This window comes from Orbicella franksi, chromosome 14 (assembly GCF_964199315.1).
Source record: "Orbicella franksi chromosome 14, jaOrbFran1.1, whole genome shotgun sequence".
NCBI lineage: Eukaryota > Metazoa > Cnidaria > Anthozoa > Scleractinia > Merulinidae > Orbicella > Orbicella franksi.
Window position 1 is genome coordinate 17291144 of NC_138158.1, and position 17624 is coordinate 17308767.

General features: G+C 37.8%; 2 protein-coding genes across 3 annotated transcripts in view; both read right to left on the reverse strand.

Annotated features, from left to right (window-relative positions):
* Nucleotides 1–5749: 5749 nt before the first annotated feature.
* Nucleotides 5750–8903, reverse strand: LOC145468675 (uncharacterized). The gene is made up of 5 exons (XM_081452385.1): nt 8744–8903; nt 8547–8649; nt 7681–7913; nt 6487–6714; nt 5750–5970 (listed from the first exon to the last, which is right to left on the reverse strand). The coding sequence occupies exons 1-5, from the start codon at nt 8901–8903 to the stop codon at nt 5750–5752; spliced, it is 945 nt and encodes a 314-aa protein (XP_081308511.1).
* The window catches only part of LOC145467350 (neogenin-like), a 28739-nt gene continuing 19457 nt past the window's right edge, over nt 8343–17624 (reverse strand). For both annotated transcript variants that reach the window (XM_081450902.1, XM_081450901.1), the window contains 4 exons: nt 16358–16672; nt 16138–16205; nt 13021–13249; nt 8343–9345 (listed from right to left, as the gene is read on the reverse strand). In XM_081450902.1, the coding sequence (XP_081307028.1) occupies nt 9023–9345; nt 13021–13249; nt 16138–16205; nt 16358–16672 (935 nt within the window). In that variant the 3' untranslated portion in view covers nt 8343–9022. The remainder of the gene's footprint in view (nt 9346–13020; nt 13250–16137; nt 16206–16357; nt 16673–17624) is intronic.

Here is a 17624-nt window from a genome sequence, read left to right on the forward strand (position 1 = left end):
ATTTCCAGTCATTCCATTTCAAAACTTAAGACCTAAAGATTAGTTAATTATTAATTACTAATATTTAAATGGGGGCAAGTGAAAACTGAAATTGACTGGCCCACTGGGCAAGTGACTTACAATTTTTTTTCCTGCCCTGCTACAGATGAATGAACAGATGCATGACACATGAAACCTGCATGTATTTGCTAAGAGCCCAATTTCGTACAAGTAGAATGTACAGCTGTAACAGGTCTCTAAAATGCTGTCTGGTCATCCCAGGGTAAGGCAATCGATTGAAATTGATCCATAAATTGATATAAATCAATAAATTGAAATTAATGTAAGTGTTATCAGTGCTATCAATCAATTGAAAGAAATTCATACTCACATGCTAGAGAAGTTTCAAGTTATCAATTTGATTTTACCAAATTTATCAGTCATTAGAGAATCAATTGAAGGTTGGCTTCTCTTTGTTAGTTCACATAAACTGTAGAAAAATTGTGTCCCTCAACACAATGTTTGATTGTAACTTTTTTATGTAGATTTCAAAGGCACTACCAAAGATCCCCAAAACATAGTCCCCAATACATGTATGCCAGCAAAATATTCTTTTTACAAGATACAATGTTATGTTTTTATGCAATTGTATTCATGATTTCATATTTCACTTTCTATCTTTTGTTCATTTCTTTCTTATTAAATGTTGCTTAGAAGATACGCTAGTATCAGCAAAATTGATAATGTTTATTGAAAATTTGATCACAATCGATTACTCATGACAAATCCTTTTATTGATTTCTGATATCATTGACTAATTCCTATTGATTGTTATGAAATAATCGATTGACTATACTGTGTTGTCCAAGACAAGTAGATTTTCCTGCCTGGGCAAGTTACTTTTCCTTTTTTTTTTCAAGTCCTGTGTAGTTTTCATGACAGTTTGAGGTACATGTATACCTCTTTATAAAGTATCGTAGTGTTTTTTTTGTGAAAGAAAATTTCACAACATTTAACTTACTATCAGCACCAGTGTGTGCAATGTCCATGAACAGTTGTGTAGCATATTGTAACTTGCATGTAGGTACAACTGTAGACACTTGAGTAACTTCAGAATACTTACACTAGCATAAGAGAAATTTCTCTGCTGAAGATGGCACATTACATTTTAGCTTACTAGCATTCACATCAGAGGGCAACATAACCTTACAAGAGCATGCATCAGAAGGAATCATAAGGTGCATATAAGCCAATAACAAATGTCGCATGCTCTTACTCGGTTATCGAGAACAGATAATAACAGATAATAAAGCCCTTTATGCACAGCAGGTAAACCTCAACAAAGTCGATTCCACAAACAATGTAACTTCTCCTTGATAATGACACATTCACAACCAAAGGCAAAACGAAACGTATACGTATCTTGACGTTACTTTACGCTACTCGTTCAATTTATGCAAAACTTGCTTACCTGTTGTTGTTGTTGCCTGTAATCGCTATCTTCAGCTTCTGCGTAACGGAAAACTTTGCCTTGAAACCGTGCACGATGACGAAGCGAAGGTAGAGTGGATTTTGGACCGCTAAAACAGAGCTCGAGTTCGATTCAAGTTCCAACGAACTGCCAAACATGGCGGGAGAACCGAGAGGACCCGCTACCTAACATGAAGACCGCTGATTGCTGTTTGTTGGTGATCGGGCACTCACAAGGCTGGTATGCTCTTATAAAGGGACTGGGATAACAGTGATGGCAATGAAAGCACAAAACGGTAGAAATCACCAAAAAACAAACAAACAAACAAAAAACCAAAATGTCATTTTGGGTACCGAAAAAAAGTCAGCTATCATTTTCGGAAAGGCGATAAGTCCTAACGTTTTCGGGAAATGGACAAAAAAGCCCTAATAAGTACGAGATACACAAGCTCCTCTAGAATAACCGAACAGATAATTTTTTTTTTGCGCAACCTAAACTTAACCTACAGAGCTTTGAAAGTACACCAGATAGCCTAAAACAGCGTTTCAAAGCATTCGAGAGAAAACGGTCGTTGGACTTGAACTCATACAACACGTGACGCTTTCATGGTCCTTCATGAATAAACACGTACGTGTCCAAGAATTAATTTTTCTCTTTTCTAGAGACGTAAGCTTGGGACGCCTGCATGTGCAGTAACAATTCTAGTTTTATTTTGTCGTTGTGGATGCGCGGAAAGTTCACAAGAAGACAGCTTAGTGCGGTGTCGATCAATGCAGCGATTTAGTTTGGTGCATACCTTCTAACCCAAATTCAATTTAAAGCACACTATAGCACACACTTGGATTTTAGAGAAGTTCAAATGCTTCAACGTAAAAGGCACCTTAATGGAGGTTTCACGGAGGTTTACGGAGCTTTAGGGCGGTGTTACATTTTAACTTTACACGCCTTTAAAAGGTCCCATTTATATGTTCTCGGTTACCCGAGACAACCCTTCCTCTCTCTCTCCCCCGTCCCCCCAAGTTTAACCTGGCCGGGGTAACTTTTCATTTATTTCCTTGCAAAATCCAACCAACCGTTTACAAGAGGATAGCGAACCTGTCGGTAACTTGGAATTTACATCATTTCAACAGTCTTCGTTGGTTGAACCGTTACACCAGAGTTATATTAAATAAGCCCACTTTTCGGTTACATGGTTTTTGCAGGGTTTAGGCAGGCCTTCTCTTAAATTTAGATCTTTTTTTCTAAGAGTCTCCATTTTACATTAACGTGGTCTTGACAGTTTTTCGAAAAGCCCCCATTATCTCATTTAAATTGTTTTCACAGCCTTTGCAAGGTCCCCCTTTTTAATTTACATGTTTTTAACACGCTATTTACAGCCCCCCACTGCACCCGTGCAACTTCTAGGTTTTCCATTTACATGGTTTTTACATGTTTCTTACAGGCTCCCTATCTTTCATTTACATTGTTTTTACATGTTTCTTACAGGCCCCCTTTTTTTCATTTACATGGTTTTTATATGTTTCTTACAGGCCCCCCTTTTTCATTGACATGGTTTTTACATGTTTCTTACAGGCCCCCTTTTTTCATTTATATGGTTTTTAAATGTTTCTTACAGGCCCCCTTTTTTCATTTACATGGTTTTTACATGTTTCTTACAGGCCCCCTTTTTTCATTTACATGGTTTTTACAGGGTTACAAACATAACATTTCCAGACTTTTTACAGCATTCGCTTGAATTATTTACACGTTTCTTACATGGTTTAGCAAAGCAATTTACATGTTTTTTACAAAGGCAGATACTGTAAAAGTGCGTAAAATATTTTACAGGTTTTTACATGTTCTTCAAATGGTCATTGTCGACAAAGACAATGTAAATCACTATTTACAGAGCATTTACATGCTGTACTAAAAGCTGTAAATTTCCTGTAAATTTATTTTACAAAACCCTAACATGTAAATTGTAATTTACAAAGAATGTAAATCAATATTTACATGCTGTAAATTAAAATTGACATGTCCATGTAAATTTTCAACTTTTCCAGTGTACACAGCGCTTTCATTTTTTCAAGTACAATATGCGTGACTGCCTTAAACCTTAAAATTCAAATCTGATTACCAATAGGCATGTCCTGATTGATGTAAAATCGTGATCTTGGCAGTCTTATGAGCGATAAAGAAACTATCAATCAATATTTCAGGGTTAAATTTATAGACCTAAGACTTGCTTCATTAGTGTAATGTACTCCTCAGTATGAAGCCTTATGCGCCACTCTAGTACACGTAGTTTGGTGAAGCTGACTCCTCAATATAGTCAGTGCAGATTTTACCCTCGCTGCGTAACCTTTGTCCACTTCGATTTTAAACTCTAAATCCTATATAGTGTCAAAAAGAGGGTACTTATTTTGTTGTAGAGACAAGCGGTTCCACGTTGGAGAAGAAGTGCTGTACATATCATTAGAAACCTTACCTATAGCCCTAAGTGAAATGCAATGAGAAAAGTCGGTAAGCTCGTACGACAAGAAAAAAATGTTCTTGAATACATGCAAATTTTCCCAGCAGGCAGACAAACATCAACGTCAAGGTATCGGTGGGAGGAGTACTCAATATTTTTGGTAGGAGTGTCCTCTGTGACCCAAGAACCCTTTACCAGTCCATGTTCAGCTGCAATGTTACCACCCTAGCTATTGTGGACTATGTCTTTGTACTATGTGTGCAACAAAAGCCAACGAAAAGAGCCTACGCTTTGTGAGATAAGTGGGACCTTGCGTGGTACGAACCCGGCTTGTTTTAACAGCCTTTAATAATACTCCAATAATTGCAAGTTCAGTAACATGTTTCATCTCTAGATTACTTAATCCACGAGTTTGGCCATAGGTCACCTTTCATTATGAAAGGCAACGAGGCTCCCGTTATTTTTCTCTGTTTTTGTTTGGCTTCTGTTTTATTGATATATTTTGATTGTGTTACGTATTTTTAATTAAATAATAATAAAAGGGCCGCACTCACCGAGAAAAAAAAAAAAAAAAAAAAAAGAAATCAAGTGTCATCACGCTCCTACCTTCTAATAACGGCAACCTTTCTACAACGGCTACTTTCATCTGTCCCAAGGTGGCCGTTGTCGAGAGGTTCGCATGTCGGCTGACAGCAAAATAGTTTTATCAGACAAATTCCCAATCACTGTCGAATTAAATATGATTATTTTTCTGATATCGCTATCGTAAGTAAGGCGGCATAACCCGTCAAAAACAGTCTGAAATGTTTTTATATTACTGATTATAAGTCTTGAAGAAACTGACCTTCAGTCGAACAAAGCGAAACGTTCGTGCATGATGTTGTAAAAATGTGGACTAGTTTTTCAGAAAAAAAACCTTATGTCTAAGTTAATTACAAATAAATACATAGCTCGGGGAGCTTTTCAGTTACTAAACTTTCCGACGTGCCATGCTCACTTCTTCGTATTTTCCTTCAGGGACCGCGGAGAGGGAGGGGCTGGTAGGGCTAGAGTCCTACCACTTTTATTGATGCTGGGATTTATTTTCTAGGGCTCCAGATGGCGCGCATATGCAAGATAAATGGCAAAACACTGACGTTTATTTGTATTGGCCAGAATTTTTAGCCCTTCCACTTTAAAATGGTGTCCGCGGCCCCTGTGATTATGATCGAGGAGAGAAAAACCACATTTCAGTGGCTAAAGCCTGGTTCACAATTGTGAGGTAGGCTGTGAATAAGCATAAGCGCCAGCACAAGAAAATGGAACATGCTTCTTTGCCTTGTGCTTATGCTTGGTCTTATTTCACTAGTGTTATGCTTATCTCACAAGTGTGTACCAGGCTTTAGGCTATCAATACATCTCGAACCGACTATCAATTAAATGTACCGCCACAAATCCTTTATCAATATTCAATATGGTCTGGATATGTCTATATTCAAGAATTTAAAGAGGCCAAATTAACACAACCGAACGTGCTGTAAATCTTTTTCGACAGTGTCCACACTTCTTCGAGATCAGACACAAATAATAACAACTACTTTTAACACACAAATAACAACAAATAATAACAAATACTTTTTAACATTATTTTGTGAGTGGTCGAGTTCTGGTGCCCGTGGTTTCCTTTTATTTCCCTTCTTTTTTACGTCGTTTGTTCTCAGCACACGAAGCAGGAGTCAATTGATATATCTTCGTACTCATCGTAATAACTCTCATGAGTTTGACGATGTTGGCTTCACATACCCTTCGTAAGTAGCCTGAAAATTTACATTTAATGGGTGGTAATGGACTCCATGATCAATTTCCTGTTAAGTGTCCTCCTGTTGTGGACCAACGTTATCATGATGAGTGACCTGGCCAGAACTTACGTCATCAACAGCTTCATAAGTGGACTGCCTTTCAGTTTCTAGCTCGTTAAGAGTAGTGTTGTAGTAAGTTGGTTCTGTGGATGGTTCACCATAGGGAGACAGCTCTAAGATTTCTTGCGTGGAACCTTGTTGAGGATTCCTTGAAACTGACTTTTTCTCTGCTAGAATATAAAAGAACCAGAAAAAGAAAAGAGCAGCGTGTTTTTCTATGCTGCATTTTATTTCGTTTTGAATTATCATGGGTAGTAATTGTTTTTATACGTCCTTCCTTCCTTCCTTCCTGCCTGCCTGCCTGCCTGCCTGCCTGCCTGCCTGCCTGCCTGCCTGCCTGCCTGCCTGTCTTCTCTCCTCCCTTCCTTCCCTCTGGCGCTCTTGCTGAACTGCTATCCTTCCCTCCTTCCCTCTCTCCCTGCATGCCTACCTGCCTTCCCTCTTTCCCTCTCTGCCTGTTTGCCTGCCTTCCTTCCCTTACGATATTGTTAGGTGAAACAAGAAAGCTAATCTACCAAATACCATATCACAACTATCTGTAGTCGACCCCCTATCAAGCGGCCAGCTATTAAACGTCAATCCCTATATAATACGCGGCCAGTAATCAAAGTACCGATGAGAGTTTCCCGAAGGTGGCCGTTTTAATAGGGGTTGAACCGTATACAGATACAAAAGTTAAAACTCACCATTAGGATGCAACCGACGCCACATTACAATCCCACCGGCCAAGATCACAAGAACAAGTAAACCAACTACTATTGACAATATCAAAGTTGTTGTCGGGATCCCATCATCTTTGGTGGTAAACGTAATGAATCCCTCATTTTCATAATCACCATCTTCGTCAAAAGACCGTTGAAAGACCGCGTATCGTGTGCCTTTTTCAAGCTTTCCGTTTTGATACTTTATGAAAGCTGAAAGAAAAGGCGGAGAGGCACCTCGGGATTAATTCAGTTCTGTGCGTGCTCGTATGAGTACTGACAAAATGAAGTATTAGGAGAGAAATGAAGCCCTCCCAAGTCTAGGAAAAAAATGTATCTTGACTATTATATATTAAAGGGACCCTTCAGGTGCTGGTGGAAGAAACAGAAATGATGGCATTGAAGTCGCAACAACACAAGACAAACAACAACAACAACAACAACAACAACAAAAACAACAAAACAAGCAAGCCAGCAAACAAACGGTTTCAGTCTTTACTGTTTAAGTCCAAATTATTAAACTTATCTATTATAAATTATTTTATATATTAAGCGGGGATTGTCCAAACTTAGGCCACAGTGGCGTCAGACATTCTCAAAGTTCACTATGGTTTTCAAAATGTTTCAAAAATGTTATTCCAAAGGATGCATAAACTTTGAAGATTTGGGAAGAAATTTTTATATATTTGGAGTCTATTAACAAAATCTCTATTTATGTTCTCTAAGGGGACACGTGCTCGTTGCTCGTCTGAAAGATTATTTTGATAAGGGTGTGGTACTTTGCTACTTTGCAATAAACGTATATTATGCCAATTACGATCTCTGATAACTCTGATCAATTTAAACCCAAAGCAGATCATTTATGAAAACCTGTGGTTCTAGGCTTTCTTTTCATTTTTTCCCAATAAAAACTTGTTTCAATTGTTTTTTTTTTTTTTTTGGTTTTTGACCTACCCGTTGGTGGTCAAAATTTCAAATTTTAACCAGCATGCTCTCAAGTCAATACATAGGTCTATAAAAACTTGTTTCAATTTTCAGTTTTTTTGGTTTTTGACTTAAACTTTGGGGGTCAATATTTCAAATTTTAGCTAGCATGCTTCCAAGTCAATATATACGTTCTTATAAATGGATGTAGACCGTCCTTATTTCTAGAACGCCATTAGGTGTGAACTGACTCACATGTTGTTTCTCTGCGCTTTCTCTTAGCTTCAGTAACACCATCTCGGGAATAATACTTCCGGTCACCAACAGCAAATGATGCCCTTGACTGATCGTTGGCGAACTCAGCCGTAATATAAGGTTCTCCTTTCACTTGGTTATCGTAATTTCGCATGACTTTAACGTATTGTGTGTCCGATGGTTTTCCTAGGTTCTGTCCGTCAGTTAAGGGTGTGACGATCATTTGATAAAAGCTGTAAAAGAGTGTAGTAAGTTGTTTTCACATAAGGTGGCTGGCAATAGTATACCGCATTTTGTAGCAGTCATACTTTGACGGATTGTCACTACCGCTGTTTTTGTTTGTTTGTTTGTTTTGTTAATAAATAACAACATTTACTTACATCGAAGTACAATACATTACATTACTAAAAGGCTACTACAGAACTACTTAGCATAAATGTATCCAGTAAGCTATGAAGATAAAAAGGTCATTACTACGAATCTCAGCTAAATTATTAATATATTCCCTGGCATATATGGCTTCCTTTTAAAACGTATATATTGAAATTGTTTTAATTTTATTTTTATGTATTTATTTATTTATTTATTTATTTTTTTGAGGTTTAAGACTCAAAAGGTACTAAAGAAGATAGAAAGCTATGAATTCTGTCTATTTTTGGGAGTACTTCCTTTGTTTTGTAGGACCATATGTAATATCGTGCAAATTACCACCACTATTATCAGGTTTCTACAAAATTGATGCTGAAAACGATTTGGTCATTTACTTGACTTAGCAGGTTACTATAGCTACAGTACAATCAGCCACACCGTTGATTTTGGATTTAGGTGCTAGAAACTCAATAACGAGTTCCGTGACCGCCACTGACCTGACAGGTTTGCCATTACTCAACTCTTTCTTAGTTTTAAAGGGGACAGACACTTCTGTTGTTCCAATGTCGCTATCGGGAAGCGTCGGAGCGGTCGGTGGGTCTGAAAAACAACATATTGATATAGGTATAGGTATATTAAATGATTAAAACGTTAACATACTATCTGGCAAGGTATAATTTCGGCCGGAACTTACGTTTGGAAGTCGATCGTTTTTCTAAGCCAACATCCAACGTACATTGACGAAGGATGAGAGATTTAATCCTCCATATGGGCCATACTCCTCTAAAGTAATTTTTAGACATAGTACCCAACTCTACCGTGGATAATACTCCCACGGGTGTTTCTTCTATCATTTCGTTTGAACAGTCCACCTTCAGTTAATTACTGCCATTTAGATGTTTCGCTCAATTTCAAAATAATATTGTTCATTTGCTTTTACTGCTTTACTATACAGCTGAATTTCTGGTAATTGCTATTTGCCGTGTTTATGAAAAGCATATATATCTTTACCTTCAGTAGTCGCACTTTTGGGATCACTTTTTGGACCTGCACCCTTCACAGTTTCAGCCCTAACTCGAAATAAATATGTTGTAGACTGACTAAGCCCATTTACGACCGCTTTCAGAAGCGATGCAGGTACTTCCTTTTCGCCCGTCCCTCTCTCGGCTGTGTAGAATATGACGTACTTTGTAATGATACCATGTGTAAACTCTTCAGGAACTGGCTGCCATTCCACCTCGACACTAGTACTGTTCAGTACCTTTACAGAGATAAGTACAGGAGCACTCGAAGGTACTGCAACATACAACAATTTGAGCTTTTGTAAACTGAGTGCAGGTAGGTTTAATACCAGTTGCTATATTGAGATAAACTACTACTATGTTAAATCATTAGGCAAGAACGCCTCCCGGTACCGATGGTATTTAAGGCAAAGGGACTGTCTATGTACGTATTTTATGGTATACCATTCCATTTAAGATGTTGTTTTTCTTTAAAAATCTTGATAATGATAAAAAAAAAACGAATTTTCCTGTAAGATAGTTTTCTTCTGTTCAAGACTGTGTGTCCGTCCTGAAGGCCACTAAGCTTTCACGCAGGTTATTACCTTTATCTGTTATCGACTTGTATATTGTTTGTTTTCAATGGCGACAGTGATTTGTACAGGAGTATAACCGTATGGCCAACTTTTCTGCATGATCTTCACCTTAGTTAAGGGCATGAGTTGATAACTTTATCGATGATTTTAACTTAAGATATGAATATAATCTACACCAGGCAACACCATAGAAAGTCTATTGACTTTCATTTTCGAATCGAATTATTTCCTGTTTATTTCGCGTGACCGTATTAGCTGGAATAACAAGAAGCAGAATGAAAAATCCTTTCTCCTTTTTATCACGGCGCTTGGTTACTTGCTAGCCGATTTCTTTTCCCGAAACAAAAGCCAACTTTGTAAGTAGTGAAAATACGTAAAATGCATCGGTTGATTGCAGAAAGGTATCTTGATGTTGCATTTGTATTGTGCTCTGATAACAGATCTGATTGGCTGAGCCATTGCACACTATCAGCCATTAGTATAAATCTACCAGCGTTCTATCACGGATGCCGTCCTCTGATTGGCTACGCTACTCGCGTTCTATTCTGTGATAGATAGTGAGTAACGTAGCAGCGTGCGCTGGGGGCCGCTTCTTTGTGTTTTCGAAGTGTCTGTGAAGAGGATTTAGATGAAAGTTTTGAACGACTAGCAGATTTATACTAAAACATTTAGATTATTCGCTCTCGATTTCTAAGCGTGATAGTTGACTCGGGCTGCCCCCACGTCAACTATCACGCGATAGAAATCTCGAGCTCATAATCTAATTAGTGTTCAGTGGTTTGGTGTGGTCGTTAAAATTTCAACGTTTACTCGTTTCTCCGAAGTTTTGAAAGAACATTTAAAAACAAAAGGATAATTAAATTCCTGAGAAGACCGAAAAAAAAAAAAAAAAAAAAAAAAATCGAATATTTTGAAAGAAACTGATAAGCGCAGGCACACAACTGAAAATGTCAAATTGACTGCTCAGTCGGCGCGAATTCTGTGAAGCGAGAAGTTTAATATTAAGACCAGAAATACTTGGAATCGTTATTTGAAGCAAATTTCAGTTAGAATTCTACTGAAACAATTAGATTATTCGCTCTCGATTTCTATGACGTGACAGTTGATTCGGATTTCGGCCTCATCAACTATCTCCTCATAGAAATCTCGAGCTCATAATTTAATTGTTAAATAGAAACGCAATTTTCAACCAATTAGCGCGCGTATTTTCTTAGGACTGTTTTCTAACAATCTTTATTTGTACTCTCTCACACTATAATACTAATTGTACAAAAATATCGATAATGAAAATTAGAGTACTGGCTGCCTGGAGTAATCATAGGGGCTAGCGGAGCCAGGCAGCCAGTGGACATCAGTGTTAAATGAAAATGAATTGCAGATCAGCAAGAGAGCACAAATGCTCACATAAAAAGAAAGGAAAAGAAGAGAAAAAAAAGAGAGAAACAACAAGAACGTTATTACGACGCTATTAGGGAAGTCTGAAATAATTACGCAATAGTGTGGTGCAAATGGCTAAAGAATGAATCAAGGAAACAAGCAAGCAAAGAAAGAACTGAACAAAGGACCTTTTTGGCGATACCGCAGCCATTTTAAATTCTACGGTTTCAAATAGCTATTGTAGGATTCTAAGGGGGCAAATTAATATGTATTCGCCCCCAAAGCATCCCAATAGGGTATTGGGATGAACAGAATTCAAAATGACCGCCGGATCGCTGAAAAGATCCATTAAAAGAAAGTGAAGAATGATCATCGCAGTTAATTTTCCAATTTAAGCAATTGGAAAGAAGAAGCCTGAAAAAATCAGGGCTTCAACGGGATTCGAACCCGTGACCTCCGCGATACCGGTGCGATGCTCTACCAACTGAGCTATATAGCTCACACATCGGGAAACCACACATCGGGAGCGAGGTCAGTTAATTGAGTTCATATCTTCCCGTGAGGAGTGAAAGATCCATTAAAATTACTTTAATTACCCAGGAAAGTTCTGGAAGCAGCAATCCCCCAAAACCAGTGAAAACACCTAATAAATAATCATATTAGGCTTCGCTGTCTGATGTTTTCAATCAGCTTTGTCCTTTTAGTTTCAGAACTGTCAGCACCTCCTTAAAACTAAGAATAAACCTCTTCTTTCTATATTATGCTTAAAGCTTAAACACTGAGAAAAAGTCCTGAAACTACGGGAAGATCTAAAGTCTGCAATGACACAAAATAATCAATTTTATGTAGCGGTTCTCTGTATCTTCAGTTTACAGTTGACACAATTTCTAGTTAAAATAAAGATTAATGATTCAAAAGAGTATGTATAAATCTTTATCATGGTAAGGTCAACGTAACGACCCTAGAAAGTTGTACCCATTCCAAAAGTGTGCTGAATCCGAAAGCTTGACTACTTAAAGAACTTTTACCCATTGAAACGCGGAACTTTTTGCCAAAAATGCATTTTTGGGGCATTTCGGACATTTTTAGTCTGGACATGAGCCAAATTAGCTGCAATCTACTCAAAAAGACATTTGCAACATGACAGTATGCCTTTCTTTCCAATAGCATCAGGCTCTATGACATTTTTCCTCGGGCATGTGCAGAAACCTGCGACTTTAGGATTTTCGGGCTTTTTTATTTCTTTTCGCCTTTCCTTTTTTCTCCTTTTCTTATCTTTTTGTTGTAGTGGTTAGCCTTCTACTGGGCTTGCTTCCAGTTCAAGAATTCCCGAGAAATTACTATCGAGACGGAAAATTCTTACCATGGGGTAGCCAAGTGTAGTTGAGGGAAATTATGTTCCGAGTTTTTTGCTCAAACTTCTGAGCATTTTCGTGCATATTTCTGGATCAATGGTCTCGAAACCTCTGATCTGTTATCATTGGAAAGATCTTTTCCTCCTGCAGAATTTGAGTACTGTATAAGTGATGCCAATTTTGGTCAAACGCGGTGACGTCAGTAACGGAACAAAGGCCGAACGTTCGTCACGGCCGGTTAAGGCAATGAGTTAAGGCATATCGCAAAAACTTTATATGGGGTTTATATCCTGGTCCTGGAAGTTTTGTGTTCTTGCTTATAAAGCAAAAAAGCTGAAACGTTTTAATTATGCAAACCAATCAAATTGATTCACCTAGTCTTTGAAATATATACCAATCAACGCTTGAGATTTAAACCTTGATTGTAATTTAAGGTTGAAAACAAGAACTGGAGCACAGTACATGAGTTGCTGTTGCCGCTATCCATGATATAACTACGAGATTCTGATTGACTGAGTCAGCATGCCAATCAATTACGAACAGCGCATGGAATTGAGGGAAAATTGGCTTGCCTTAGCAAATTTCACTTTCAATATTACTGTATGTGTGATATAACAAAATATCAAAATCAGATAAACTTACTATCTTCGTCTGTCCTTTTCTCCAAGACTGAGCTCTTTTGACTGACCCCTTTGCTGTTGAAAGCTTGCATAGCAAACTCATACGAGGTGAACTCCTTTAAGGATGATATCACGTACGAAGTGGTTTCTTTTCCATCAACCTTTCTATTTGCCAATGTTGGATTACATTTTATGTTGTACAAAACGTAATAACCCAAGATTTCTCCTCTGGCTTGCTCTCTCGTCAGCACCTAAATAATGACCATTGATAACAATATACCACTCAAAGTTACCAACAACCAAGACTAGTAACATGAGTTGTTAAAACATGGCATTGAAACGGAAAATGCTGAATGGTTTCCTGAATGGTCCGAATTTTGCAATACGGACCACTAAGATGGACTGACCGCTCACGAATTAATTTCGCCTTTCAAAGTGTTTCTTTTTAATATTACAACAAAGAAATCAGTTTGGTGTTAGGTATATATATTTTTTAATATTTGGCGGACAATTTAAGTTAAACTTTCACGAAGGCAACCTGAAAAACGAAACTACACTGTAAATCCTTAACTTTGGTGCACACGTTTTCCGTGAATAGATAGTGGAACACATTAGTTTATCATAAACGATCCATTAAAATAATTACTTTAGAAAACTACTGCACATTGTGTCGCTGCATTAGCGAATATTGGTTTCGTTTAAGTTTATGGAGCTCGCCTGCCTATGTCTTTCAGGATGACTAATCTAGGACCGTTGTTTATCCCGGTAATTCCAGATCGCATGAACTTGTGCAGATGCCTTCAACGCGCCAGCGCAACAAAATGTGTTTTGAACAGTAGGCATTAGCAAACCAGGTTAATCCCACTCTTCAAGAATTCATCAGTTTTGAACAGGCAGGTACTATAATTCTAAACCTTTCCGATTTCATGTAAAATACCTTCCCGTCAGTGTGCAGTCTGTCATGGTTGTAACATAAAGGTGATTCCTCAGAAATAAAAACTGGCGAACGTTTGTTTTTGTTTCAAAAAACTTTCTCTGAAGGTTCCCTACCAAGCACTGTTTCAAAAAAATACAATAAAAAAGATAGGTCACCATGCTCGCAAAAGCGATATGATGGGCCAATCTTACCCCATTTATGCCTAATCATGAGCGTTATTTCATCGGTTTACGTTCCATTTTCGGTAGCGGAAAATATTTCATGAAAAACTTAATAAGTAGAAAGTCTCGACCATATGGAACAATGTAATATACAATTTCTGGAACATTCACACTGTTTTAAACGAAATCGACTCTAAACGTTCTGAAGACGTTGTTTTCAAGGTCATAATTTGCATCCTCATGTAACGGTTTTGTGCACGCTTTTAGCTGTATATATTTTCCTTCCGAACGATTTTTTTGAAAAACGTTTCTCTTGGAGATGATAAATTACACGTCGCAATTACGTAATAAAGAATATAAGAAGAAACGAGGATTTATTTCGCTGTCGGGCTTAGCTTAAGGAAATCTCTCGAGGTTGTGTACTGTATGTGCACGCGCTAATGTACACGTGCTCGTGACGCCAAAATCGTGCGAAGTAGGGATGCCCAATTCAATTCTGAGGAATCACCTTGATGAATGTAATCAACAATAAAAAAGCTTTCAACGATATGAGCGGTTTCGTCTTTTCAACTTTGACGTTAGTTCGGGCAATCTTGCTGAAGCCGTAAATAACTGTGGCTCCTTTCAAATACAGCTCAGCATTTCGCATTTTCATTAGACAATGAAATTATTTGAGAAATTCTAATAAGGATTGTGATTGGCTTATTTGAGCGTGCTTCTTCAGAGAACAGATGCAGGCCACTTTTCTTCGTTTGGAAAATAAAGTTTGGTTGAAAAGATTAGCTGAATGTATGGGAAAATTAATGGATTCTTTATCATAAAACAAATAAAGAAGCCTTGACTTTGCCCTGTTCTGTTGTAAAGCACGGAAGAAGCGGTGAAACACGATAGAAGAAGGGGAAGCACTTGATTATTTCTCGTGTTTTCCCTGCACTTCTTTCGCGCTCTACTGCTTCCTGATGGCTTTACAAGCTAGAACAGAGCACAGTGGAGGTTTCTTTATTTGTTAAATACGGTAATAATAAAAAGAAATGAAAAGCATTGAGAAAAAACATGGCAACACGAACAGTGATTTTTTTGTAATAAACACATACACCAATAGCAGACTTAAATATTGCATGATGGATCTCATGCTGAGGTTTCTTTGGGTTCTGTGCAGGGTTCATATCAATTCAGGTCAATTGTTTCAAGCAATCATTGTCAATCACATCAGGAGTTCGGAAAGTACTTTCAATGTCTGGGATTTTTGTTTGAACTGTTCAGTAATAAGACTGAGATTGCAAGATGCCATGTGAAACACTGATGTACATGTAATGTGATTCGCTGTCCACGAGGGAACATTTAGTGTATTGGCCTGGGCTGTAGAGCGCTAATTCATTACTCACGTAACAAAATATTGCCGACATTCTCTATGCTCCTCAACTTGAAAGAAGCCTTTATTCTTTCAAACAACTAAATATTTGGGTCAACCTGATTTATTTTTGTCCTAATTGAGGATCTACTGTCTTCAGTGAGATTCCACACGAACAGTTTTCTCCATAGCTACCCATCAAATGGCATTGATCAAGTCGGAATTAAACACTGCAAAGTTAACTTAATTATGGGAAGCTACACAGGCACACAAGATAAATCATATCCTACAAAGAGGAATCCCGATTTCTCGGACCTTTAGTTTTTCGAACCTCCCGATGACTCGAACCGAAAGTCGTTTCCCCTCTTCAGCCAAAAGCTGTAATTTTACCCCCGATTTCTTGAACTCTCCGATTTTTCGAACCAATTTTCGTTTCCCTTAAAGGTTCCAAAACTCGGGATTCCACTGCATATCCTATATTAATGGTGTTCTTCTGTAATGCCATCATTAATTGACCATTTTAGTCTTTTTTTTTTTGTTCAAGATGGCTGGATGTTGACTTCATCCTTTTTTGTGTGATTATGAACCTCAACTGTATTTCAGTAGGGTAACATGCAAAAAGGCTAACTTGAGACCCAGTCACCTTACTTAGACCTCATGCTTAGTCCAATACGTGTATCATTACAATACCTGCCAAGAGACATTAACGGCAGTGGAATTGACAACAGTCACATCAAAGATTGGAGCAGTACTTGGAACTGTAAAAAGGAATTACACCATGCCTTTAGTAATCAGTAACAAAAGTTTGAACTGATTCACCTCATCATTAAAATATCAGCACCTGAGTAATTTAAGGATGATACAAATGTTACGTAAACATTGAAACAACTACATTGTTTGCATACAGCACCTTCTTCATCTGTGGTAGCATTCACCACAGAGCTCTCATCACTAATGCCAATCATGTTTCTTGCAAACACTTTAAAGTAATATAATGTCCAAGGTGAGAGGTTTCCAAGAGAAGCACTTGTACTGACCACCACACAGGAACTATCTGATAGGGACCCTTGACAGAGAGCATCTACAAACTGTTCATTATCTCTACTTATCTTCACTGTGTAGTTCTGAATTACACTGTTCCCATCAAAATCAGCAATCCAGGAAATATTCACCACTCGTGAGCTCTTTGAGTCAACTGACACATTCAATGGTGGGTTTGGTCCCACTGTAGAGTTAATTAGATATACACTTCTCAACAACCATTCAAATGTACAATTCAAGCTCATTAGCAATTACCCAAAAGGTAAAAATAGGTACAAGTGGTACAAGGTACAAGTGACAAGAAAAATGTTCTGAAATTTCTACTGGCAATTAGTCTCGGCAAACAAATAAAACCAGTTTTTTTTTTTCACTTTTACTGATGATATCACGGTCTCGTTATTAATGACGTTTGTACTTCATCAGATACAAAATCAGTTGTTATTCAGGGCGTGTTTTGCTTTGAGAAACCATGAACTAAGAGTCCTAGAAGAAACAAAAACCCTCACAATTTTATTTGAATTGGTAATCTTTGTATTGAGGAATGGTCTCTCGTGATTCACTATTTTCCGCACTATAATTTCTTGCTATCACAGTTCCATCTTTTTCCCACTGCACTTCGAACACCGGTGGCAAAGCAGTGTACTGGCATGTCAGCAGGCACTGTCTTCGTTCAACGACTGTTATTACACACTAATTATTGTCTCTTCTGGCACAACTGCAATTATTGCAGTTAATCAAACATCCAGTAAAATGAAGTTGAATTGCAAATGAATAAGAATGAGCAACCATGGAATATTTAGAGAGCAAATTGGAATTTAGAAGTGTTGGTTTTTGTGAAAGGACGCGAAAAACGAAAAGCTCTAACAAACCCTTCTGAACATAGTCAGTGACAGAGCATATAAATTTAATTGGAATTCAACCTACTTCCGACTCTCGTGGCCTGAAATAAATTAAAATGGCTAAGCAGAATAGTTATAAAGTTCCTCTACGAAATGGAGTGTTCCAGGTACAAGTAGTTGTTGGTATTGCCATGAGTAGCAGATTGTAGATGACATCATTTCACGAAAAACCACGAGTGATATCTGTTTCAGAACATCTAGTAGAGGCGATTTCAAATGTCAGACATATTAAACATA